Source organism: Pseudopipra pipra, chromosome 8 (assembly GCF_036250125.1).
Source record: "Pseudopipra pipra isolate bDixPip1 chromosome 8, bDixPip1.hap1, whole genome shotgun sequence".
NCBI lineage: Eukaryota > Metazoa > Chordata > Aves > Passeriformes > Pipridae > Pseudopipra > Pseudopipra pipra.
Window position 1 is genome coordinate 24,978,048 of NC_087556.1, and position 26,551 is coordinate 25,004,598.

The 26,551-nt window shown below is 43.6% G+C and overlaps 1 protein-coding gene and 1 long non-coding RNA gene across 4 annotated transcripts in view; one reads left to right on the plus strand and one right to left on the minus strand.

Moving 5' to 3' along the window:
• Positions 1-26,551, minus strand: part of SH3PXD2A (SH3 and PX domains 2A) — a 260,811-nt gene that overhangs the window by 138,455 nt on the left and 95,805 nt on the right. For all 3 annotated transcript variants that reach the window (XM_064663221.1, XM_064663220.1, XM_064663222.1), the window contains exons 4-5: positions 17,463-17,539; positions 8,029-8,120 (exon numbers count right to left, since the gene is read on the minus strand). In XM_064663221.1, the coding sequence (XP_064519291.1) occupies positions 8,029-8,120; positions 17,463-17,539 (169 nt within the window). The remainder of the gene's footprint in view (positions 1-8,028; positions 8,121-17,462; positions 17,540-26,551) is intronic.
• On the plus strand, positions 12,559-14,260 carry LOC135418455 (uncharacterized). Its single transcript, XR_010432450.1, has 2 exons — positions 12,559-13,115; positions 14,073-14,260. It is a non-coding gene; the product is annotated as an uncharacterized LOC135418455 (long non-coding RNA).

The following is a 26,551-nucleotide window of genomic DNA, read 5'->3' on the forward strand; positions in this document are numbered from 1 at the left end:
AAATCCCATCTGACCCCAGGCGCCACTGGGGGATAATTTATCACCCTGGCAGCAAACACCCCATTGAGCACGTCTGTCCCCAGTGCCTTCCTCTTCAGAGTGGAAAAAGATTTTCATTAAACAATAGTGTGACCATATTAAATATAGACATAGCAATGACAAGCTGGATTCTTCTCCATGATATAATTATATTTGCAACATAAGCTGCCTAGTCTTGTCTTCCAGAGAAGTAACACACAGAGGACAAGACAGGCTATATTCAATTCTGTCATGTCAGTGAATAGAAAACCCCACCCCATCTCCTCCTGCCTGGCAGGTTGTGAGTCAATGGTGACACATATCTCAGGGCATGCAATTAACCTGCTAAGCAGGGGCTCACCAGAACAGGAAATCCAGATAAGAGGAAGTCCCCATCCCTCTTCCTCTCCTCAGTTCCAGGCTTATCCACAAAGCACAGCAGGACTGGACACTTGTCTTCCACACAAACCTAAAGATCTCTCTTGTGTCTATCAGCATGGGCCATTCAACCCTGTGGGCTGCCCCTATTCTGGGGCAAGTATCCAAACCAGGTACAGGCAAACCAAGTATCACCAGTCTTTAAACACAGAACTTCAGAAGATCCTGTAACACTGAGCCAAACCTCTCTACAAGTGAGGGCTCAAGGACAACTGGTGCCCTAAATCTTTCACAACAAGCTTGATAACCTCTGAATCCAGTTATTTTGGTTCTGCTCCCATCCTGCCGCATTAGCCCAGGTTTCCCCCACTGCCAGGTGAGCATATTTACTCCTTTTGACTTCCTAACTGCTTTTGCATCTAGAAACACCACCACAACAAACTTTCTTGACAAATTTTGGAAGTAATGTTTCTTCCAATGTTGACTGATGATTTTAAAACAAATTATTTTTCTAACTGATCATTTCTAAAAACATATTATGTCAGGAATGAACATTACCAGAATCAAATCCTCTTAGCAAATCTCTGAAACCATACCTCTGCAATCAATCTGCAGGTACAGCAAGGAGATGTGAGAGGCCTTTCCAACATCACAGAATAAATCAATGAGACAGTAAGGAGCAGATTTCCCAACCCCCTGCATTAATCACTCAACTTCTCTTCACCGCAAGGAAGGAATTTTATGTGTTAAGTTAAACATTAAGCAAACTATTACTTTCTAATCTACAAAAAAGCATTGGCAAATTATCAGCAGTGATTGTTCCTTTAGTATAAGAACAAAAATAACTGGACAGGAAAAAAGCCCTTGAGCCAACAGGCCTGGCATATAGTTTTTCTAAAGGCAATATCTCCACATTTCAAAACACCTCTTCAGTCACTACTCTTCTACAGAGAAACAAAAAAAAATTGTTTTGAATTTGTGCTCATAAACAGTGAACTAATCTAGCACTGACACTACTCTCGTGTTCGGCCTCAATGAGGCAGTGTCTGTTGCCTCTGCTGAAGCTGCTGGGTTTTGGCAAGGCTCTGATCTTATTCTCATAATGATGAATTTCAACTAAGTCTGGTTATTCTTAATCCATCCTGTGCCTGTGACTTTTAAACCCTGCAGCCTGCTCATAACCAATCCAGGCAAAAGCTATTTCTGTACATTTGGCCGCCAGTGCCAAGTGTCAATACACTAAACTGTCTTTGCTCCTCTCAGCTCTGTGTCCTTTCACAGTCAGACCTAAAAGCATGAGCAAACCCAAATGTGATACTCAAGGCAAGGGATAAAAGCTCTTGCTGTACAGTAACAGCAGTAACATATGCTGTTCCAACTGCCACACTTCTACTGCTTTCTTTTGTAGTTGCTGAACCTATTTCATTTAACGTGCTTTCTGTTTTACCCCAGGTTTATTGCTTGATATTTATCTACATATAATTTCTTTTTTCATTTTCTGCATGAGTAGCAAAAAAGATTCAAATCTTTTCTCAGGAAGGCTGAGTTATTTGCTTGTATCACCAATGCTGCAGCCAGTAGCAAATTTCAATATCCTCTACTTGATATTCCAGTACAAATCGTTTATAGGTTGCAAACAAAAGGGAAAGTCCCATGTGAAACTAAAGAAGAGAACAAGTAATGAATCTGTTATTTCCTTTTTTCCATTCCTGCATTGGCTTAGTTTATTTAAGATAACGATCTCCAAGTGAGACCTTCCAAAGATCATAAGCACTGATGAAAGGCAGCACACACTGTCGGGGTATCCAGAGCCCCATCTGACAATGGCTGCGCCCCAGAGACTGAGCTCCTGCTCTCCAGGTCAGAGGGGGCACAACTGGGGATCAGCCACACTTGACTCCTCTATTTCTGGGGCACAAGGCTGCCTGACCTCTCAGCCACAGATTTGTGACAATCCCACACCGGGAGCAGGACACTGTAAAGCACTTCTGCGATTTAGAAGCTGAAAAAAACATTTTCTCAACAATTTTAGGTGCTGAGGCCAAGTATTTGTAGTAAATGCAGCCCTAAAACAAGCACAACTGAGAAAATAAACACAGGTGCTCTACTACACAGATCTCAAAGAGCTGAGGTACCTAATTCCCAGTGAAATCAGTGAGAGCTGAGTGACTAGTTAGCAGTAGCCAAGCACAGTTGTTGGCAATCTCAGCCCTAACACGTTGTTGCATCCTTAGGTACCTAAATCTTGGTAAAGGTGAATAAACCATTTTTTGAAAATATTAACTTTTTCTTCTCTTCAGAACAGTGGGTTTTAATTGCTTTATCCTGTCACCATCTTTATTGAGTGCTTTTTCTGCTCCATTTTTTGTAATTTACTTTCCAGGGGGGAAAAAAATCACAGAAAAATAAAACCTCCATCTTTGCATTTCTTAGGGAAATTAATTACCATTCTGCATCTCTGAAGTGGAACGAATTTCCCAAATAAAATGCACACATTGAGAAGTCATCATAACAGTGCCAAGTGCAGACTGTAACACCAATTGTCATCAAATGGTGCTGACCACATTCCTAAAGGATGTGGAAATTATCTGTACTGTAAGTCCTCTAAAAAAGAGCAATCACAAAAAAAGAATTTCAGCTTTCCTCATAACACATCTGCTCAGAGGCTCAGCTGTCCAATGTGTTGGGAAAAACAATCCAAAAGGGGTGAAATATAAGAAAAGAAATATAAGAGATGAACTGTAAGAGAAAATATTTCCATAATATCAAACAGATAAGAATAAATGTAGATATTTTACACATGAACAACTTTCCTCCTCTACCAATAGGTAACTGAATTATTACAGAGCAGATCAAAGTACATTTGGGAAACAGAAATATTTCTATGTAAACACAGTCATGCTCTTAGAAAAAAAGGTGTATTAGAGAACTGTGCTTTAGCACCAGTAGGCTCATAAACTAAAGCAGTTTCCTTAACATGATCACTGCATTACCCTGGCAACTTCTTTCCAGTGTCATTATCAGGACATGTAATACATGAAGAATAAAGGGAGAATGCAGCTTCCATTTTACAGTGGCTGCCTGGCATCAGAGTATCTGAGTGTTAAACCAATATTTATGCAATAAAGATAGGATCAGTAAAGCTCATGGCTACAGACCACAATAATTTCTGTTCTTTAGTAAAGGCACCTTCAGCAATAAATCCATTTTCTGTATCAACCCTTGTAATATTATGCTGCGTACCTAATAAATCCCCTAGTTTTTCTGGATTTGCATATTGTTTGAAAATTGTGTTATGATTCTTCCAGGCAAAATATTCTCAGTTATTGAACACTGCTTTAAATTCAGCTGTTAATATTAATAGCGGTAGTTTAAACAGAAATCTTGTTTGAGCCTGCATGCATTTCTGTAGAGGGAGTATTGGAGAACTGAATCCTTGGCTCTTGATCTACTTTTTAGACTAGATCTAGACCCAGAAAGAAAAAACAAACTCTCACAAGAGTGGTCTGGCTGTGATATTTTGAACCTATCTACAAAAAAACCCTAAAAGCAGTGGACCATATGCAGTGTCTAATTGATTAATCCTACTCTTTGAGTACTTCTGTTATTTCTAGTAAAAAAGAACTATTAAAAAAATTGGTTTCTGAGATTTTGTTTGTTGACTGTGAGCCCTGGCCTGACCTCAGCCTTGAATTTAAATCCCCAGTAGAAATCTGAAATTAATCCACCTCTGTTTTAGTTATCAGTAATTATAATTATTAACAGAAGTATCCAGTAAATGAATGGCTTTCAGTGGCATGGTGTTTTAACTTGGAACAATGGATAAATAAAAATGCACTTCCTTCTCACTTTACAATGTCTTTTCCCATAGCATTGTCTCTTCCCATAGCAGTGCAGAATCTGGTCCTTACATAGGCATGGTAAAAGACACAAGCCCAGCCATGTGCCTATAGACATTGATGTTTGCTCAAGCACTAAAATGCCACATATTAGAAACCTAAGCAGTTGAAAGCTGCTCCTCCTGTACACAGCTGAATGTTTGATGCTTGATTCCTCTGCAGCTAATTCACAAAGTGGAGAGAAGCAGCTGCCCTGGGAACAATGGCACTGGAGCTCCAAACCCTGCCTTGCTCATCAGTGCTCCCATGGCCTGAAGCTCCCTTGCAAACGCCATGTTTTCACCATGTGAAACAGCCTGAGAGAGCTCCCAGACCATTCCACAGAGGAATTTAGTGTCCTCCTATGGTCTGTCCCATGCAGCATTAAGGAAACCTGCTGTTGGGAGCTATCTGACCTAGAGCTGTTTCCATAGGCAGGAGCAGGCTCAGAGGAGACTGTCAGCCAGTTCAAACACTGAGATTTCTTGAGACATGTCTTCAGGTCTCTGCCTGTAAGCTCCTGTACCCAGGAGAGGTTTAATGGGCTGAAAGGAATACCTTGTGCCTATTGTCACAGGACTCGAAAGCCTGGACCATCACCAAAACAGGAAACGGAAAACCTAAGCTGTGAATCCAACTGAACAAATTGGCTGGATTAATACAGTGTTGGGAAAGCCCTGCTTTTATTACAGCTGGACTGTGTGTGCTGCTCAGCACTGAGGGCAATCAGAACACAGCAGCAGTAGGAAATGACTCTGTAGGGAGCAGCCGGCAAGCCAAACACGGCATAACCCATAGAGGACTGCACAAAGAAGCAGGGAGGAGGCAAGGGTAGGGCAGATGAAGGGTTGTAAGAAAGAAGCCAGCATCACGTCTGTAAAAGTGCCTAAGGGACAACAGGGGAATTCTGGTTTCTTTCAGGACAGTAGAACAGGAGTGAAGGGCACAGCTTTGCAGCTGAATTACTGCACCAATACATAGATTAGTGCATCATCACAAGTCACGGATCAGCAGCTAAAGGCACAGATACCTCTCTCACATCCCAGGTGTGGCACTTTTTTGTGCCTCTTCCCTTGAAGTTTAAGCTTCCATGTTTTTTTTTGTCTGGAAGCATATGCTCAATCACTGCTCTGCAGACATGCAAAAAGCCAATGGACTCTCTAGGCTGAGCAACCCAAATGCCCATGAGATTAAGGCTACACTCCTGGAAATTGGTTAATTAAACTCTAGGTCAAGCTTTGTCTTATGAGGCCAGGCAGATGCAGAAAAACTGAGTAGGTCAACATGAAACTAAACATTGTCTCATTGCACACAGAAGGAAGACATGAAGGTAGCACAAGCTATTCTGTCCTGCCATCCCTTGGTAGCTGAGTCTCTTGCTTGTTCTTCTTCAACTCAGCAAGAAGAATGCCATGTCTATGCTGATAGATCAACATACAAACTACCTCTGCGCTGAGGGCTAAAAGAAGCAGCTGAAGAAACAGATGAAATAATTAGGATAGTGTAGATGCTGCCCCCAGGCTACAGCCCTACCACCCCCAGTGAGATGAATGATGGACCACAAGGCCCAGGGAAGCCTGAATTCCTAGGGCTTGGGCATCACTGGCCCACTGTTTCTGGAGGGGCTTGGCAGAGTAGCAAAATGAGCAAAGAAATTGGGATTTCTCTGTCTGACTGTGCTCCTTCCTGCAGTGTCTGCTAAGGTTCAGAATAGCCCTGGAGGTGTCCTTCCCCTGGACCCTACACAGTGGTCCAGTGAGCCTCAGATCTCCTCCCTTCCCCCTCAGTTCATAGAAGAAAAACACTAAGATGTTTCCGTTGGCTTTTACATCATCTTTTTGTAGAGACTAATCTTCAGTTTCAACAATACATCTTTTATGAAGCACTCCCAGCAGAAACCTTAGACACCTTCTCTAAGATCTGTTTGCTTACAGAAGATGAGGTAGGATTTGTTTAAACCCAGCTAGATTAATGTCTTGCAGACATTAGTGAAGTGAGATTTAATCAGGTTATTGCTCTACATTTTCCAGGGAAATAAATCACACTTATTACTAGGTTGGAATAGGATGCAAGGCTTGGGCTGAGAACATTTATTCTTTTTTGTTTTTCCAGAGAAGAGTGAAGGGATAACTTGAAAATTGGTGCAAGGCTGTTGAACTGGGAGCTCAGCAAAAGGCCCTCAACAACTTGGAGGTGGGAAAAGGGAAAGCAACTAGTGCAAGTCTGAGGGTGGGCTTTGGTGCCAATCCCCTGCCTTGCAGAGGCACTGTAAGATCTGTATCAGTACAGAAGGCAGTCAGGAGCTTAAAGCAGACTCTCAACATCCATTTGAGATTCTTCATGTGAAGTCCTCCATAGCTCTTGGGACATCACTAATCTTCTGAGTGTCTATTTCTGCCCGGCCCACGTGTCTCTGCATTGAAGGTAGTTGTGGGATCAAGCAACCTTTGCAAATATACTTACAGACTCTAAATGGAAACTGATAGTCAGCAGGTCTCAGAGTGTAGGCTTACCTTGTTGCAATGGTTTCTAAGTTTGCAAGATATGTTTAACAGCGTATAAGCAACTGTATTTTTTCATGCCAAACATTTTTCTAAAACAAGGCTGACTAGGAAACTAAAATAAAGCAGCTCTTTATCCAGGTTTTAAATTAAAAACCGCTCTTTTCCTCATTTAAGAAAAAAAAAGACTTTGCTCTCAGCTTTACCAGCAGTGTTTTTTTTTAGTATGCATACTAATACATCCCCTTGTATAAAACCATGCATGTGCAGAAGACAAAGTTTGGGAAATCAAATTGTAAAGGTTCTCTCCCTTCTACCACCATGGGAACAGAGAGCTGAAGCCAATACGAATCTTTCCACTTAGTAAAGGTTTGCATGCATTTAAGTGCCCAAAACCCAGGAGCTTTACATACATTTCCCCTTATCCAACTGGCTGCACAAACACCAGAGAAAGCAAATTACGGTAATGCAGCCTGCAATCAAGTTTCAAATCATGCAACAAAGCAGCAAAAAACACAATGGAATCAAGTCAAAATCTTATTATGGACCACAATAAAACATCCTGTTCGGTATGAGGGAGAAAAGGAAATACCAAGCAAGGCAGCACTATTGCTTGTAAATACCCTTCTGCCAATGCTTTCCCTGGACAAATCAGTCCTCTGAACCCTAACTGCATCAACATGAATCAGCCTGTCTGCTGCAAGGGAAAGGCTGCAATTCTGTTTCATGTTTAATGGGAACTCTTTTCTCTGCCTTTTTTTGGCTTCCTGCTTAGAAAGAATAGACTCTCTAGAGACAATTCTGGATCTGGACCACAGTCTTCCTCCCTTCAAATAACTAAGTATCTCTGGGCAGGAGTACATTTAAAGAAGCAGATGGTGATTATTAGCCAAGTGCTTACTGGCAGGATTTCCCCCTGATATTCAGCCAATGCTTTTGGGAACCAAATGACTTTTTGGTGATAACTATCAGGTAAAACCCACAAGCCAGGGGAGGTTCCCTCATTAGAATCATCAGCAAGAAACAATGTGAAGGTGGGTGGAGGATGGCTGAAAATTGTGTCTGAGGGTTGCTTGACTCCCTCGTCCTCCACACACCCAATGTTGTGCGTGACTGCTGGGCATTCTCTAGGTAGTGCTCGAAAGCTACAAAATCAGTTCCCACACCTACAGCAGTAATAAAAACAAATGACCTTTTCCTTCCAGCTAATCAAAATGTACTGGGCAGCACTGGAAATCCATCACAGCACTTACTCTTTTGGAGGGTTAAGGTCTTCCGGGCGAGCCTCGAAAAACCTGAAGACTTCATCGCACTGGGAAATATGGGGAGGAAGCCGAACCAGTGCCTGTAAAACAAAACAGGGAGGGAGAAGCACTTAGACAAGTCAAGTTCAAAACATGACCTCAAACATATAAGCTACCAAGCAAGAGGAGGTAAAACAGCCCTGGTAGGGGGAAAGGAATACTAACAGAAAACATCACACCTGGCTACTTACCTGAGAAGAAAGGAAACAGAATGTCTTCACTGCAAATGTCAAGTAGGATGCAATGAATTCAGACAAGCAATGGTTCTTAGAGCCAGCCAATGTAATTTTTCTGCCATGCGTACAAGAGCAGAATTTGGTCTACATGTGCAAAACCATAACACTGAGTAGATAAGTGTTCTGTGGCTGGGACAGTCTCTGTGACATGGGCTTGGACAGTACCTCAATCAATGGGTTTACAGGCCCACAAATTCAAGCAGTGAAAACCAACACCCACTAATACAAAAGGTTAATGTGCTTCATAAAGCTTTCCATTAAGCACTGTCAACAGAAAAAACAGAGTTTTTAAAAAAAAAAAAATCCCATAACCAAACCAAACAACACACTGCTCCTAAATTAACAGGAAAGGAAGTTTGATTAAGCGTCTGGAAAAAAATGCCAACCAAAAAAAAAACCCAAATCACAGAAAGGCTGTTTCTGCATGAAGGTTTCACAGCACGTCCTGGCTAACAATGTCCAGGCACTTGCCACGGCACAGGTACACAGTGCTTGTCACATTCAGCAACAGTTATGTACAGTCAACCACACTATGTCAAAGTGTACTGGAAAGAGGAACTTCAACAAGACAAGCACACAAGGCAGAAATGTGCTATGAGTTTGCTGTTCAGAATCTATAGCTTGGTGGTACTAAAAGAGGCAAAAGAGCTGTCTCCAGCCCAAACAGGGGGGGCTCTGTGATTGCCTCCAGAAATGTCAAGCAGGAGCAGAAAAGAGGCTGGACTTCACCTCCTCCTGTGTTATGCTTAAAATAGGCCACAGGTTAAATATAGACCAAGCTTCTTAGAGTTGCTGTAAACCTGTTTGACAAAATGAGATTGTCTGGCTCTTCTGCTAGTTGAAAATAGGACAAACAATCTTGAAAGATGGATGAAAAACAGCACCAGAGCTAAATGAAGATGCATTAGGGCAAACAGGTTATACTAACCATGAGACATCTGACTGATCTTGGTCAGACACACCAGTAGGCCCAGCCAAAGCACAAAGGCAGGACAGGGAAGTTGGTTACCCTCACAGCTGTTTTTAACCAGGCTTTAGAAGTGGCCAGATTTGTTTCCAAGTCCACTTTTGCTTGGGGATGTGAAGGAAAAGAGCTGAAAAAATACTGCTCGGAAACTGCAGGTCTCCAGCATTAAATGATGGTGTCTTTTTTTTGAAGTGGTCAGAAATTCAAAGTCAAGTGTGTCCTCCCTCTTTTCCCTGGTGGAGGGATGATATAAAAATACTAGGAAAATCCATTTGGTATCACTAGGCCTGTGAAGAATGAGGTCCTGGCCCTTGGTCACATGGAACTGCACTATAGAGCAGAAGAAGATGCCTAGCAATGAGGAAGCAGCATCAGATACAGAAGCTGGTGGGTCCAAGTGCTGGGGCATGCACCACTGACTGTTGCACTAACACAGGATGAAATGTAACAGCAGGAAAACTCAAGCACTTTTATGAGAACTAAGGATGCCCTGGTCCCCACCGCTGTCTGTTCAATCTTGCCTAAAAGCACAGCAAAGGTGAGAGTTCTCTGCCCTCACTTCTATTCTATGTAAACACATGCATCCAGCTGGCAAACCAGGAATAACACTGGAAAGTCAGGAACTGCCCAGGAATAATGATCACAGCATTTTGAAAGAGAAATGCCTCCACAGCATGGGCTAACAATGACATAGACAACATTAAAGCATGTTTTATTCATTTGCATCTCAAACAGGAGACAGATGTACACGGCAAAGCAATACTGCCTAACCATCAGTGGATGGGGCTGAGATTTAGCAATGGCTCTATTACTAACGCCCTTCTTGGTTAGGGCAGGTTACTTAACCTCTTTCCATCAAATTCAGCTGGGATATATCTTCAGTTACACCCTTACAATGCTGAGCAATAACACTTACCTAATCTGCAGAAAGGTTAGGAGGCTCAGATATTCAATATCTACAGTGTGTTTTGAAATCCCAAAGGGCTCGATCTTGCACAGTCAATGGGGCAAGAGCAAGCACTGCAAATGATACGTATCATTACTAGAGAAACACAAATACCCGAGTTACACCCATCACGGGGGCTCTTGGACATCAGACGCATTCTCAAAGAGTCTCCATTTCCCTACAGGTCACAGGTGCTCACCCTTTCCAACAACCAAGCTCCAGATATCAATACTGGAGGACTGAGTGGATTTTCAGTGATGGAGGAACACAAATCCTACCAAGCTGCTGTGGAGATTTTTGTTTCTATCAAGGTAAGCTTTAGGAAATCTGAACCCCCTGAATCAGTGGTTGGCTGCCTGTAAATCTCCAGAAGCACTGTGGTCCTGCTGAGACGAAGGGGGATAACTGAAAAGCACCTCCATGACTCCAGGCCTTTGCAGGGAATGGATAAAAATCAAAGTCATTTCCACATCCAGCTGTCCACCTTCCCACCCTGGGGCAGGGCTGGCTCTCCTGCTTCTGAATCATCTCCCGAAGTGCTGCAATTTCCAGCCCTGTGCACGGAGATGGACTAAAATCCACCCCATAGTAATTTGCCATTGCATATTTTCAGGGAAGCTGAGGTGTATAGTCCAGCCAATCAATTTTTACTTGTTTTTTTTAAGGAACAAAATCCTAAGAAGCAGTAAGAAAGGGTAAAAAAGTGCAAACAAAGAGTATAAAAGCAGTCAAAATCCATCTATTAATTTTGGATAGCACCAGGGAGAAGCAAAGCTCTTTAGAGAAACAAATGTGTCCAGCAAATACACAACATCTACCCAGGAACAAGCCAAGGCCAACGGGATTCCAGCAAGGAAACAAAAAGTGCATTTAGGTGATGAGGGACACCACTGTTACTCTGAAAGGGGAAAATGCAAGTTTCTGGCACTTCCAGCATGACAGAGCTGCAACAGCCTGAAGGAGAGACGTGTAAAGACAAAGAGGAAAAGAGATGATGAAAGGACAGAAAGGACAGGGAAGTGACATTCTTCTGGGGATGTGGAAACCAGAGGTAAATGCACACAGCTACAAACAGCAAGCATCCAGAAACAGCAAGGAACTTACACAGGAAAGGTGAGAGATAAAAAGTGCCAGCGAGCAGAATTCAGCCTTGCACAAGCATCAAGTATTATCAGTAACAGCGTGTTTCCTTGCTCGGCGTGCGAAGGCGGACGTGCGCTGCTCAGCCCTCACGTGCTCCTTAGAAGACAGGCTTTTATGTGCTATTTCAGCCTGTAATGATGTCTGTCTCTCTATATTACAGGTTACGGACAGTCTCGCAGAGTGCATGACTTGAAAAGCTGTAACATCAGGCAGGGCATGAGCAGGCAGCCCTCGGAGCTGAGGAGGGCTGGCTGCTCACACAGCACCAGCCCACCGGCAGGAAGGCTGCTGGGTGCCACACATGGCATTCGGAGCCAACAGAGCACCAAGAGCAGGCAGGGGCTCATGGCTTAAGGTTACATGAACTGGAAACAGCTCTGTGGGACTGTATTACAGCTCAAAGGCTTCATGGAACACATGCACATGGGTATAAAACCCTGCAGGTGCTTGTAACGATGCATTGAGTGCTGTGGGTTGCATTTATGCAGATACATTTATAAAAAACTGACTACAGACGTATATGTAGAGATAAACAGCACATGTGTAGGTGTGTGTGTATATAGGCACAGAATGAGTTCACCCCACTGAAGGTCATGCATCTTAAATGGGAGACCGGTTGCACTTGTCTGTCAACTTGTATAATCATTAGAGAAAGCACCTTCAGGGGGTCCTTTGTCTACCTTTCTATGGATGTCTGGCTCTTCATGGAGTGAATCACTGACTGTCTCTACACACCCTGTTGAGGCACTTCAGATGCACATCTTTTAGATCCCTAATGTCCAGATCTGCACACAAATACACAGTCAGCTCACAGTAATGCATGGTTATGACTCTCTGACTTTTCATGTAAGTTCTCCATTGTTTATCATTTTCATTAATATTAATCACTAGTGCCAGATGTTTGGGAATGGTCATGAGTCCAGCAAGGGGGAAGGTGGAATTAAAATAGATAAGTTCTCAGGACAAAGAAGTAAATTGTTTCATCTATGTGAAAACATCTTCTGTTTGGTTGAGAGCCTCAAGTAACTCCAAGCTTGAATGAACGCACTGAAGTATAGAGGGTGGATGGCAAACACTGATAGTCAGGCAGAGAAGTGGATGAAGAGTGCATGGTAGTGACTCTGGAGAAAAAGCAAGAAAAAATAAAGAACTGAGGGAAGAAGTTTTGGAACTAACTGAAACAGAGTTTTGGAACTAACTGAAACATCTAAGGGCTTCTGGCATGGAAGGACCACAAGGCAATGGAAAGCCAGGCCCTGCTCCAGGTGCTGAGAGGGGTGTTGCAAATAACTAACTCTCATAACTGCAGCAGGTCTAAGTGCGTGAGGATTCTGAAATGCAGATTAAAAAAATACAGATAAAGTTTGAAGGTATTTCACTTAAACTCTCATTCTTGACCAGGACTATCACTCCATCTTCAATGAACACTAGCTTTGTTGTACAAGGGACAGAGAGAGAAATGTCTGTGTACCTGTCTCAACAGGTTCAAGAATTAAACCTCGACAGAAAGGCATGACTGAGAGACCAAGAGGGAGGTAATTATGTTTTTGAAGTATGGTCTCTCACATAGTGAACATTAATAAAAGAATGACCAGTACTTCCTGGCGTGGATGTGACTTGCTCATTTAATTTTTATTTAGGTGGTGTCCATTTGGGTACTCAAGCCTCAATACAGAAAAGCCCCTAAGCTTCTACTTAAAGTCACATCCAGTTGGGAAAACATGACAGCATGTGACAAATCCAGGTAAATGTTTGTGACAATGGGACTTCACATCTTAAGATCTTCCCTGCACAAAGATGCTTCCCTCAATTAGGATTGACACACAAAAATACACAAGTCAGCAAATGCTGGCCAAAATCTTCCCAGAGGGTTGGGTAAGGAGAGATCGATATTTTTGTGAACCACTGACCTGAGAGGTCTTTCTTGAACACAGGATTGTACATACTGGACAAACACTCACCAGAGGTGTGTTTGGGAGATCAAAAGGTTCATAAATAAAATACCACTGGGAAGAGAGGTCTATGAAGTTGCTCTTTCTTTCACATTGGCAAAAATTCTTAAACAAATTAAGAAAATCAGGCCCAATGAGCCCAGAAGACCTTAAATCACACTAAACTAATTCCAAGCCTACAGTTAAAAGGGAAATCATCCAGTGACACCAGTTCCAGTGGGCAGCACACATTTACTGGGGAAAACACAGTTTGTTTGGTAACTCACTCAGGTTACCAGTAAAGCCACCCAGATCCTGCACTTTCATGTTTACGGACGAGACAACTTCTGGAAATCTTCCCCTGTGTAGCCCACTCCTCCTATTTCCATTGCAGTTTCTTGCAGCCTTAGCAAAACCACTGGCCTAGTTACCTCTGATGGAATTTCTCTAAGCTGGTACAATGCAATGAGGAGTCACCCAGGTATGAGTGCTACAGAGGGCCAGAAGGATCATGCCCCTGATACAGAACATTCTGCAGACCTCCTCTTGCTTCCCAAGTATTCCCACAAACTGTCAGACAGCCTCTGCCTGTCCCTGCTCCTGTGCCCGGCAGTGCAGGAACAACAAACACATCCACACAGCAGGAGTCAAACCTGCTTCTCAGCCATGCAAATCACCAGGCTCTGACAGAGACAGTCTGCAAAAACAACAAATGGTCAAATATTTGCACCCTTCATTTACCAGGGTCCATTTGTACTTTGTCTTTCCAGGACAGGTGAAATGGATGGAGGACCTTCATCTTGCAAAAAAATTACCATGAACTTTGCATCTGGAACCTGCCTCCCTCCTCTGCTTCCTCACAGATTCCAGTGGACAGAGGTCTATTTTTTCATTTATTCGTTTTATTATCCCATGTCAGATTTATTCAATAAACTTCACCCACATCATTCCAGCATAATTCTCTAAATTTTTCAAAATTGTCAGCCTACACATTTTAGGACTAGCATGGGACATAAGCTTTGAACCCTTACAGAAGCAGAACTGAACTTGTCAAAATAATGCTCTTGCTCTACACTTGTGTACAATTCTCTAATGAGTCAAAATGTCTACTGGACAGGGGATTAAATGCAGAAAATGGGTAACACTTCCCAAGAAGTGGGCATGATCCCACTCTTGAGTCATGCACATGTGCCAGTACCTGCCACAGAGTAAGAAACAGTAGTGAGCAATATTGCTTTATTAGGAAAAAAAAATCTTCTCTTCTTACAACAAGAGAGGATTCATTAAATTTCACTTCAGCTTTCCAGAAACTAGCACTGAAGCTAAGCAAGTCACTCAGGTTGTCTCTGTAGTACAGCTGAAGGGAGAGAGACCCTGTGTCTGGTTTAGGCTGGTAAAGTAAGGCCACTTTGGTTCAGATTCATCACCTAATTTTCTATTCCCAATTCCCAGTTTTCAGTCGTTCCCAGGTAACTTCATATCAGGATAGAAAGGTTGCAGTAAGGTTACAAAGGTCACGTTCCCAGAAATTTTTTAAGTGGTGTCCTTCAGTGAAGGTATCAAGAAAGCATTTCTGAATTTTGAGTCTTTGCTAAGCCCCAGAGATGAAACTCCATCCTCACAGAAGGTCAGTAGCAGAACTACCACTGACTTCACTGTACCACAGATCTCTCCTTCTACAAGCTGTTTCCCCAAGCTCTTTGTACCTTTGATGTTCAGTGTCTGATTTTCATATTACTTTCAGTCTTGTGGACTTTCATATCCTATGTCAGGTTCGGAACAGCAATAACATATGACAATATTCTCTGGAGAAATACTAATTGGACAAACCATAAACGTTCAAAAGAAAAACTTGTTCTGATAAAATGTGAGACTTCTAAAGGTCGGGAGAGGTATGAGTTGCAACTCTCTAGTCCCTCTATTTACACAGGTTGCCAACTATGTGCTGTGGGATTTAAAAACTACTGTGCCATTGTCCTGTGCCAGACAATGGTGTGACCAGCTACCATGTTCATTTACTCTCTGTAATTAGCAGAAAGATGTAGCAAAAGGCAAAGAAATCAGCTCATAAGTGGATCTGATGACAGGCAAGACATCACAGTTACTTCTACACTGTTTTTGAAGACTGGGCACAGACTTGTCTATCATCCACACTGGACACAAAGTAATGTCCAGGCATGGGTTTAGAGTGAAATGCAGGGGATGAGGAAAAAAAAATTGGCATTCCTTTACTTTCCAGCACTGGCTGAAGGGCTCACCCACTTGCAGTGGGTGACTTGCAGTCACAACCAATGTCATACACTCTCCAACAGGACACATCCCTGGGGAATGGAAGAGTTAGTCAGGGCCTTCTTTCTTTAAAAGCCTGACACCCCATGCAGAAAGACACTATGGAGGATGTAGCCCTCTTGAAGCACTCACACAGACATGAGATGCAATTCCTGCTCAAGTTTTTCTGTGACTGTAAGCCTTGCTCTGCAAATGCCATCCAGACTTAAGCACCTTCTACTTTGAAGTACTGAGGCAAATTAAATAGAAACTCCAGTAATACACAAATGAAATAAAAAGCCACTACATCAGGCACAAGAAGCATATGAGCCAGAGACCACTGGAAGCTGGGATAATATTCTGGAGAAGTCATTACAGGTTTGTCATACTCAGTGCTGAGCACCACTGTCACTGCTGCTGGAAAAAGGAAACACTGGGCTAGGGGAAACTGGGTTAATCCAACCTGGCTGGGTTTATGTTCACAAAATCATCACCTATTAATATACAGATTAAGTAAACAGCTTGGCTTCAGGGAAGCATCCAGCCGTGTCTGGGCAGCAGCAGCAGATCTGAACCAAAGTGAAACCATTCTATGATTCTATGCTTCTGTGACCTGAGCCAGACTTCTTCAGAAGAGAAAAAAGGAAATGAGAACAAAAATCACAGCACCTTGGTGTTAACAAATGTGCCAGCAGCCAATGCCACAACACATCTCTCGGCCATGACCAGTGGAGCGCCGGCAGGCCTGGCCAGGTCAGGTCAGGTCTGTCTGGAGCACAGACAACGGGGTCACAGAGAACTGGCTGCCCCCACAGCACAAGTCACTGCTTTCTCCACCATGCATCTGTTGAGTGAACCCTGACATCAGGCAGCCCTCATCGCTCCTGTCGCCAGCAGTTCCTGTCTGAAGGAGGCGGCTGGGGACTCAGTGAAACCCTACATATTTTAAAGACAGCCATTCAGCTGCCAGCAGGAAGACAGTGCATTAATTGTCACACAAAAAAGCCTGATCTTATGAGATAAGACTTTAATTAAGCTTCCTTGCCCTGGGGGTGCAGATGGCATGGGTTTCACCACCAGCCCCCAGCATGCCTCAGGCACTTTGGCAATCTGCTTCCAATTTTGCAGAAGCAAATGTCCGACTGGAGAAGTTCTTGGGAGTGCATTTTTTCCCCCTCCACCTGCTCCTCTGGCTTTCTAAAAATGGAAAGAAACGTCATGGGAAATAAGAGAGGAAGTCTCCGGTTTAAATTATGTGCTGACATGCTCAATACTTCTACAAAAACTGGGAATCCTCCTTGCTTAGAAACAACTTTTAATCTACTGACAGAGGATTAATTATCATCATATCATAAACTCTAGGCTAGAAAGGAAAGATTAGGTGACTTAATATTCTTCTCAACAGAGCTGTGCTTTTCTGTCCTACAATAAATTTCCAGGCTTTCACTCATCAGGAAAGCACTCCTAGAAGACACTGGTACACCCTCAGTGCTGTGCCAGCCGGCACTGTCCTCATGTGGCACGGCAGGACAGACAGACAGGAAACAGAAAAAAACATCATCTTAGTTGTGCTTCTCTGCCTTTCAGCTCCTGAGTCATTGTGGTTGATGTAGAAATAAAATTCACATTTAGGGCAGATGAGGCTTAGAGCCTTTACTGAGGAAATGAGGCACCAACCCAGTGCGTAAAGTTTGCATGGTAAAATGCTACGAGGACCCTGGGAGCAAACAGTGTCCTTTTTCCACCTGCCCTGTTAGTCTTGGTAGTGTTTGGGAAGGACCATATTCCCTGTGATAGACTCAACACACTGCCTGTCAGCAGTATCCATCAGGGAAAGCCCAGCACTGAGCCCCCACACATCAGGGCTGCCCGGCACTCCTCGGAGCTCTTACCCTGCAGTACTCGTCGATGGGCTTTAGCCTCTTCACAGCTACGTCTCGGACGTGGCTCCTCCGGAACAGAATCTTGCCTAAGGAAGGAACAGATGAAAGGGGAAGGTTAGGGGCATCAGCTGCCATGTGAGATAGCACAACAGCACCAAGCAGAAAGGTCAGCAGACAGGGTTTCATTCCTGGCTCCAACCATGGCTGTCAACAGTGCCAGTGGCCGAGCTCTGCAACCCCATTATGTTCCCAGCTGAGAAGTTCCAGAGCTTGAGAGGTTCACAGAGCTGCACTCTGTGTGAGTGCAGCCCCCCATCACAAGTCACACAGGATGGCACACTTGAAGGAGGTGTGAGCAACAGATCCACTCTTGCTCTCAGAGCAAACTGCACAGAAAGGTATTGCAGGGCAGGCAGCAGAGGGGTGTGGGGAGACAGCAATTACAGCAGCGTCCATGGCACTTCTTGAAACTGGATGCTGCTGTCTTAAGTTTGTACAGGAAATGCAGCACATGGCCAAGAACCACCAAAGGCACAGCAGCTTTGTGAACCCTTGGTGGCTGCCACCAAAGCCCTGCTTGTATGAGCCACCAGAAGGAAGTCTCTACATAAGAGACTAATGGGATAGAGGGAGTTTTTCTGATTTCATCCTGTAGATAACACAAAAGGACTTGGTTCCCTTTTAGTGATGGCACTATCCTGGAATGGACCAAAACTATGTTATGACTTGCTACTACTTTAGGGTTACTTTGGCATGCTCATGCTGGCTGTGCAGGAAGCATTGCTGGGGTGGGTAGGCTCCATCTACTTCCCAGCCAGCTGCCTCCCACTGTGGATGCTCCTGCCCTTGCAGGCAGGCAAATCACACACCCAGCTCACAAGCAAATACAAGGCTGTTAGTGACAGAGCCCTTATAAATCTGCAGAGAGAAACCAAATAATAGAAGAAAAATAAACAAACTCTTTTTTTGAAACTAAAAAAAAATAACAATCTCCATGTCCTTACTGGATGACATTTCTGAAAGCAGTTAAGATTAAATAAACGACTGGGGTTTGTGTGAAACTGATTGTAACAAAGTTTATCAAAATAATCTAGGAGCTGAGTTTCCCCACACACAAGGATGTCATAGAGTTGGTATTTTTCTGGCTAGAAAGGATTATATCTTCATATCCTTTTTTGGTGGTTTTCTTCCCTTTTCCTTTTGTGCTGTATTTCTTTTAATGTAATGAGACAAGAATAAATTATATGTTCTCCTTGTGGTGGAAGAAAACAGTATCTGCCAGCATTATTTAGTCCATGAAATGTCCATGTAAAAAAACCACGACATATATACCACTCCCTGCTCCAAACTTCTTCTGCCAACAGGCAAATAAGATACTCATCCATAGATCATGAGATAAGAAAATGGACTAGGAAGTTAAATCAGATCCAAAATCTGAATATGTGGCTTTGACTTTGTCATGATTACACAAGCTGAAAGGTTAATGAAATTACAGCCTTTAAGAGTCCAGTAGCAGAAGCTCTAAAGCTTCCAAGACACTGCCCCTTTTGGCTGCCTTTTTCTACATAGCTGCTAATCTAGAAAGTGTTAAAGCCTTTTGTTTCAGACAGGAGAAAGTGGTTTATCTTCATCCCCAATTCTGGCAACAAAACAGTTTGTCCTGTGAGGTAAAGCCATTTCCTGGTGTCATAAATTTGTCTCTCTGGGTTCCCTGTGGTTATCTCATTACTAAGCTGGTGTTGAGCCATCCCCGTAGGATGTGCTACCATGAGGTCAGAGAGCACAGGGGAAATCTTCAATTGGTGTCTGAGATGCTCATCTGGGCTTGAGTAATTTAGTGAAAAGCTGCTTGAGGAGGAAAGTGTCACTCCCATCTCCCTGCACTGATACAGTCTGGACACACCAAAACATTCCTGCTTTCCTGCTTCTCTGTCTGGTAAACTGTTAGAATTACCTGCCCTTCTAAAACATTTCTGATAGCCTCGAGGGTCACTGTGTACTTGTACTGTGTAACTAGAGTAAGCTGCTTTTTTGGAGGGAAGGGATGTAGGCATAGCTGTAGAGAAAAGACTAGTTCCTTTCTCAGTGCTCCGAAAATGTTGGTGTGGGAGATCTTGGTATTTTTTTGCAACTTTTATAAATACACTGCAAAGAGAAAGTGACATTTTGGAAACATTCTCACTTTCTGGCTTTCCTGTTTTCAGTTCAAGCCATGAGTCTAAAGTTGAACTGGTGACCATACAAAAACATTAAGGAACCAAAGACTTCAACACATTAAAAATCTCCTGTAAATGCAATTCAGCTTTCTTAAAAGTAATAATAAAGAATGTTATATTAAACAGAGTACAAAAAACCCCACAGGATATGAATCTTAATTCAGTCCTTAAATGGAGATGGAAAATATCAGGACAACTGTGGTGTTAGAACAAAACAAAGCCAAGAAGGTGCTTCCATTTTTATCCCTCCAATAAAAGAAAGATCTTCCCTCTACTATTGGAAGCTGGAAAAGGCTCAATGAGGCCTTTGGAGAAGATCTGTAGCTGCTTTGTCCAGTATGGCATTCAAAGCTGAGATCTGGAGGAGGCTGAGTATTTCAGAGCACCATGGAGTAGCAGTCAACAAATTAAAAAGCAAGAAGAAAAACAAAGACATTCCACAAGCACATCCAGTTCTGTTGGGCAGCAAGAAGGGACCCCCTCACAAATTCTGGAGGTCCTCAGGTGAAGAAGTCTCACTGACAGGGGTACTGAAGCATGTCTAAGGAGGTACAACTTCCCCACTGTCTGTCTGGGAAGACAGACTGTGCTGACAGAAGATCAGTCAAAGCCATCATGACCGAGCAGCAGGAACAACTGCGGATCCAGAAGTTGTTACTACTGCTTTCTCCAGTTCCCCTATTTGTCCTGGTCTTCCCCCAAAAGCAAGGGATGTCCCATCAGGACTGGAAAAGGAAGGTAATCCGAGAGACCCACGTTGTACATACTCTTTACGTTCTCCAAGTGAGTGCAGACCCCATCAATGGAAAACTTTGCCTAACAAGGTAGGTAGGATCACCCTAAAGAAATAATGAGAAGGCAGACAGCAGAGCAGCAGGGGCACATCAGAGCCAGCGAGGAGCCCTGAGCACGGCAGTGGAAGGGAGCATTTCACCCAGAACAAACATGAAGTGGGGAAGTCCTGGGGTGGCTGGTAAATGCAGAACAGCCCAGGCAATTTCCTTGTGAGGGTGGAGTAGTGGTTCATGTGCCACTTGGCTTTTCCTCTGGGAAAAGCCACATCTCTAAGGAAGGGATCTATTCTACGCAAGTACATACAGTGCTGCTTCCGCTTTCCTGAATTTTACTGCAGCTCTTTTAAGCCTCCTCAAGCACTACAACCCCACTTTACAGAAGGATGAGCAGCTTTTTAACCATGCTGCAGCCTAGCTAGGAAGTGAACAGGAATTGTGCCTCAGATTCAGATGGGAATTTAAATGTTACATGAGACAGCGCTGTCTCATGCAAATATTTCATTCACCGGTGTGCCAGGCTTTGACAGGGCCAAGGGAGGTCTGGCACATGTTAGGAAGGCCTCTGAGGACAGCAGCACTTGGAAAGAAAGACATGGGAAAGACACAGGGCTCCAGCCCTGCTGCTAATGCAGGATAACAATATTTATTTTTATCCTTTTTTCTTTAAAGAAAATATTATTCCTAGGAAATTAATGTGGATAAGAGGCAAAGTATCATGTTTAGCAGAGTAGAGGACATCTTAAGTCATCCCTTCATCTCCCTGTATATATATATATATATATATATATATATTCTTTAATTCCACGACCACACACCTCTTCTCTCACAAGACCTAAGTTTCCTTCTGTATACACAGTGGGTGCACAGAGTGGGAATAAGAAAGCTATGCAGGAGACTGTCTATCTGGCAGCTGCTGATTCTTCAAGCTTAAAGGCATCCTCTGAGTATCATTTTGTTCCTGCATGACCTCATACTTAGAGTAACACAGATTTTTAACAAATGAGGTCCAAGAACAAACCAGCTAAAATGCATCCCAACACTCCCATTAGCCTACTAGTTTGTGCTGAGCATACTAGAAAGGTCCACAGCCTAATGCTTTGTAATGGTCAAGGACGTTGTTTGTGCAAGGAAGAAACCCAGCTCCTGGTGGGCTTGGTGACACTGCAGAGCACAGTGTGGAAGCAGGACAGCACCCAGTGCCACTAGGCAGAGAAACCTAAAAGTCCCCAGCAGGATGGCCTAGCAGGAGAATCCAGCCTCTCCTCTTCAAGGAAGGGGGACATACGGCATATGCCCCTACAATCACAGCAGGTGCCAGCTGTCAGCAGCTACTGCCCATGACTGGCGATTTGTAAGCTCTAAGACAGCCTCTAAAGCACATCTCCCAATCACCCCTTTCACTGCCAAGGAGAGGTACAGCATATCGAGGCCTCTAGATCTCCTAGAGATGTCTTCACTCTTTTCCTGCCCCTGTGCCAGTGGCTCAGCCCTGAGCTGCCAGCTTGGTTGCTCTTTTAGAGCCAGGCAGGGAGAGGCAGCTGTGGTAGGGGCAACAAGGAGACAGGGAAATTGCTGTTAGCTCCTTTCCAAATCTACCAGACAACAGATCCACCTCTTGGTCTTGCTCTCTGATTGCTGAGATTGAGTCTCATTTGAAGGTACATCTGAGTGATGGATTGGCCTAAGGACACCAGTTGTTTCATGCCAAGAGCGTCTGCCAGAGATTAGGAGGAGAACAAACCCACTCTCAAAGGGATGATGGACAAATGCATATTCACATTTAACCTTCTATTTGAACACTTCAGAATGCAGTATGTGAAGCAAGCCATATGATAAATATTCAGCAGCAGACAGCCTGAAGACTGATTGGAAGCATTAATAATACACTAATATATGATCTATGTTTAAAACAGACGTGCTGCCTCTGACTACAGAAGCTCCAGCTGTGGAGGTTCTGTTAGTTCTGTCTCCAAAGAGCAGGAAGGAGCTCCTGCTTTTGCCTCTTCATGTTGTTCTTGTTATTGTGCTGTTGATTCTCTACCTTTTTTTTTACATGAAAACCTGGGAGATGCCAGATCTGTATATATCGCCAAGCAATATGTTCAAGCTAAGATCAGCTTCTCAGAGAAGTCTGCTTATGAGGTGAGGTCAGACTCTTTTTGCCGTTACACTGGGGCTGCATTGGTAAAAAAGAATACAGAATTCAGCCCTCATGCAGTTACAGGTTCTCCTTTTGAGCTAAGCAGTTTCCTCCAGTGTAACTAAGACCATTTTACTGCTCGAGTATTTTTATGACGGCTTCTACTCCTTATTAATATTTCTATACACCAAAGAGGCACAGGTCTGCAATCAAATATGACACAACCCCACCGTCAACCTATTTAAGCTGTGACATCCACCTCAGGGTCCTGCCTGAAACTCTCACACACCTGCCACACAATCTATCTCCCGAATGGAGCATTTAAACATGCACTGCCACCTTACAGTGAAAACAGACAAATCAACAGCACAGCACTACGGAATAGAAGAAAAAAGTTATTTTTTCTCATACTATTGTCAATCAGATGGCAATCTGACAGCAGCCAGAAGGGAGGTGTGTTCCTTACAAGATAATGTCTTACTTTTATATGGGGATTCCAGTTTCCATGGATTGTTTCATCCATGACTTCCTGGAGTCAGAAAGTCAGTGCCAGGGTCCTAACACTGATGGGATTTGCTCATGACAAAGAAAGGGGAGGGAAATGATTCATTGTGTTTCCACTATTGGGAGGGGAAAGGACTTTTTTAATAAGTAGAAATTCGTGACAGAGTCAGAAGTGTTGGCTGAACTTGGCTTGCCAAAGCGCCTCAGCTGATAAAGGCCTTTGCTAATCAGCAGAAATTACTATGGAAGGTGACAAGAGGTGATGGAGACAGATGGGGCAGCCAAGAAAGCCACACAAGGAATAACAATATTGCCCTGAGATATGGGGAATGGAGGGGAGGGTGTCCCTGTGCCCTTGGATCCTGTTTTTAATTTGCATAAGCTGCAATGTTAAAGAAAATCACTGAGAAGCAATAAAGCATGGGAAATAACATGGTTTTTAAAAAAGAGTAACACTGGGAAGAGAAACCTTCCTCCATTAGAAGCGATAAGCAGAATATGCCCTTATGTGAGTAACTACTAAGGGAAACCAGAGACAGGCAAGCAGTCAGGCTAGATTGCCTATCAACAAAGAGCTCCTGCCTCTGAATCTGTCTGTTTTCCACTGCCTGGAAGGGGGGCTACTATCCTCCAGGGCCAACAGCATCAGCTCTAGAACAGCTTTGCTAGTACACACTTTGGGAACTCAAGCATCAGGCACAGCTGGAAGGAAAAAAGCCATGAGCACCAATGCTGAAATTCAGGAGTGACAGATGGGGGCCATGGGGTTCAAAACTCAAGCAAACAGCTCTGTTACTGTTTGTACAGTGTTTTGCATAAGCCAAGACTACTTCATAATGTTCTATGTCCTGCTGCTATCACCCAAACCCCCTGCTCGTGTAATGTCTTCAGCTTCCCCAGCTGCAAATTTCCCACCTCCCAAAGCAAGGCAGGAATCATGGTGTAGGCAAATTATGCAAAGTTAGGTCTGGAAAGGGCAGGCAAAAGTTGTACAAAATTATCCTTTCAATTTTCTCACTGTGGGGCAGCTTCCTGTGCATTGGTCTGTGAGCACCAGCAAACCTGAGGGGATCTATCACCTTGATTAAACCAACCATCAGAGTAGGCCAAGTAAAGCATCTATCCCACACAAGAGGATCTCAGTGTGAGCACCAGACCCCTCAAAACTAAACTTCCCAGTCTGTAAGTGGTTGCAAAATGTTGAGAGTGTTGATTCAGTGGGTCAGGTCTTTAATTTCTGCAGTGAAATTGATGCCTCCTTAGACTACACACCTCAGCTTCTACAAAGGTGGAAAGTGAGCTCATTTGCAATTACTGCTTGCAAACAGCCAAGTGCTCTTAATTGCAGAAAGCTGTGGGTTTGTCTGAGGGCAGAGGGAGAAGGGTATACCTGAAGCCAGCAACACGGACAACTGGCACACCCTCACCAGAAGGAACTGACCTGATGATAATTCCAAGTGTCACAGAGACAAGGAGCCAAAAGAGGGTCAAGTTTACAAAACATCTGGGAAACGCTGCTTTAAGAAACAGCAGGGCTTCCTCACACAGAGGATGCAGAAGTGTCCTTCTCTTTGCCTGATCTTTGCTGTGCTGGGAGCAAAAGGCACAGAAAAACAGGAAAGCCTATGCAGATACAAAACGTCCCCCTTGCCTATGCACACTTCTCCTCTAAGATAAGAATCACATCCACTGCACTCTCTGTTTTGTTTTGTTGAACACCTTCCAAAAAGATCCACTTCCAAATATCCGGGACCAAGTCGTTTAACGTCTGAAAATACCGGGACTTAAATAATGATCAAACTATCTAGACTCTATATCATATTGACCAGAGGAACATCAACCACTGAGTCTCATTGCTGAAACATTTGTTTTTCCTCCTGTATCAACTGAGGTCACTGTCCTGCCTCCACCTAGGTAGTTAGTGGCTCCTAACCTGTGATCTTCAAATCACTCGTGATCCACATACAGTCTGCAGAGCTATGTTTCAGAGTAACTCTCACTCCATGACCAGTGTTGGAATGATGTGGATCACTGTACATTGGTCCAACAAGTTTGGGAACCAGCAGCTCCTGTTGGGATTACATATTTTCTGGTGAAAATGCTTGTATTGTCTGAGCTACTTCAGCTCCTGACCCCCAGAGTGGGAAAAGGCAAGAGCCTCTTAAATGCCTTTGTGCCATCTTAACCATGAAAAATGCTCTTCCTAAAGGGCAAGACCATACTTCTGTAGCTACACTAACTAAACTCTTCCTCTGCTCTTTCCAAAACTACATCAGGTACCACCTTGCTCACTGAGGTCTGTTAAAGTGAACAGAAGTCCTTCTATAAACACTTGTCGGTATGTACACTCAGGTAAGGACCACATGGTCCCACCTCAATCTTTTAAAGCAGGAGCCTTAAGGAACTGAGCCTACTAAAACATTTGCACTCTTATAGGCTCTTATGAGACCTGTCATTCATGCAGGAGTTGGTGTGACACTAAGCCTGAGACACTACCTCACAGACACTGGGTCAGTGCCAGCCTCGCCGACAGGGAGCCTTTGAGCTACTTCCACTGGGGTAGCAGACCCTGCAGCAAAGTCACTGGAGGGAGACTGGATGTGCACCACACCCCTGCCAAACTACACTGGAATAGCACAGTAAGGTCCTAGCCACATCCCTTGGTGTGACGGGCAATAACACTGCTTGGGAGACTCCACCCTTAAGCTGGTTGAGAGCTGGAGTTGTGAATAAAATAATATTTGCACTCACACCACGCAGATCAAAGTTATTATTACCATGAGGTTGGTCATGCAATAATGTGGTGCTACAGCATAAACTCTTACAGGAACATTACAGGTAGAAATAGAGGGGTAGGGATGCAAAAGTGGCTCCACAAGGTCACAAAATAAGCACACCCTAATGAAAACCATAAAGCCAGTCCCTAGATCCCTCTGCTGATTGCATGCACAACAAAAATATATCTACCTTGGTATCTAGGGTCAGAAATTCTTTCTGTTCAAACATTTATTCAAATCAAAAACAAATCCTTGATTTCTGCCACAAATGAGGCAGAACTCTCTGCAGTGGAAGACCTTGATTAAGTCAGCTGCCGGGTTACACATGTCCCACTTTACAGGAGGGAAAATACAGCAGTCAGAGTGGCAGGGGCAGTAGCCTCAGAGCAATTGTGGTATTTGAAAGGCAACAATTAACACAGAAATAAAACAAACAAACAACAGAGCAGCGAACATGACTAGATGTGCCTGTCAGAGGCTTAACTCACCAGCAAGAATTTCATAAAGCTGTATTCAGAAATTAAATCACCCATGCTTTGCAAAACAGAGCACTGTTCTTGTTTCCTAAATGTATTTTCCTGGAGTCCTCCAAGTGAAACTGCTACTAGTTTTAAGCTGAATTTTCAGTAGATAACAACAGATACAGAAGAAGCTGGTGAACAACAAC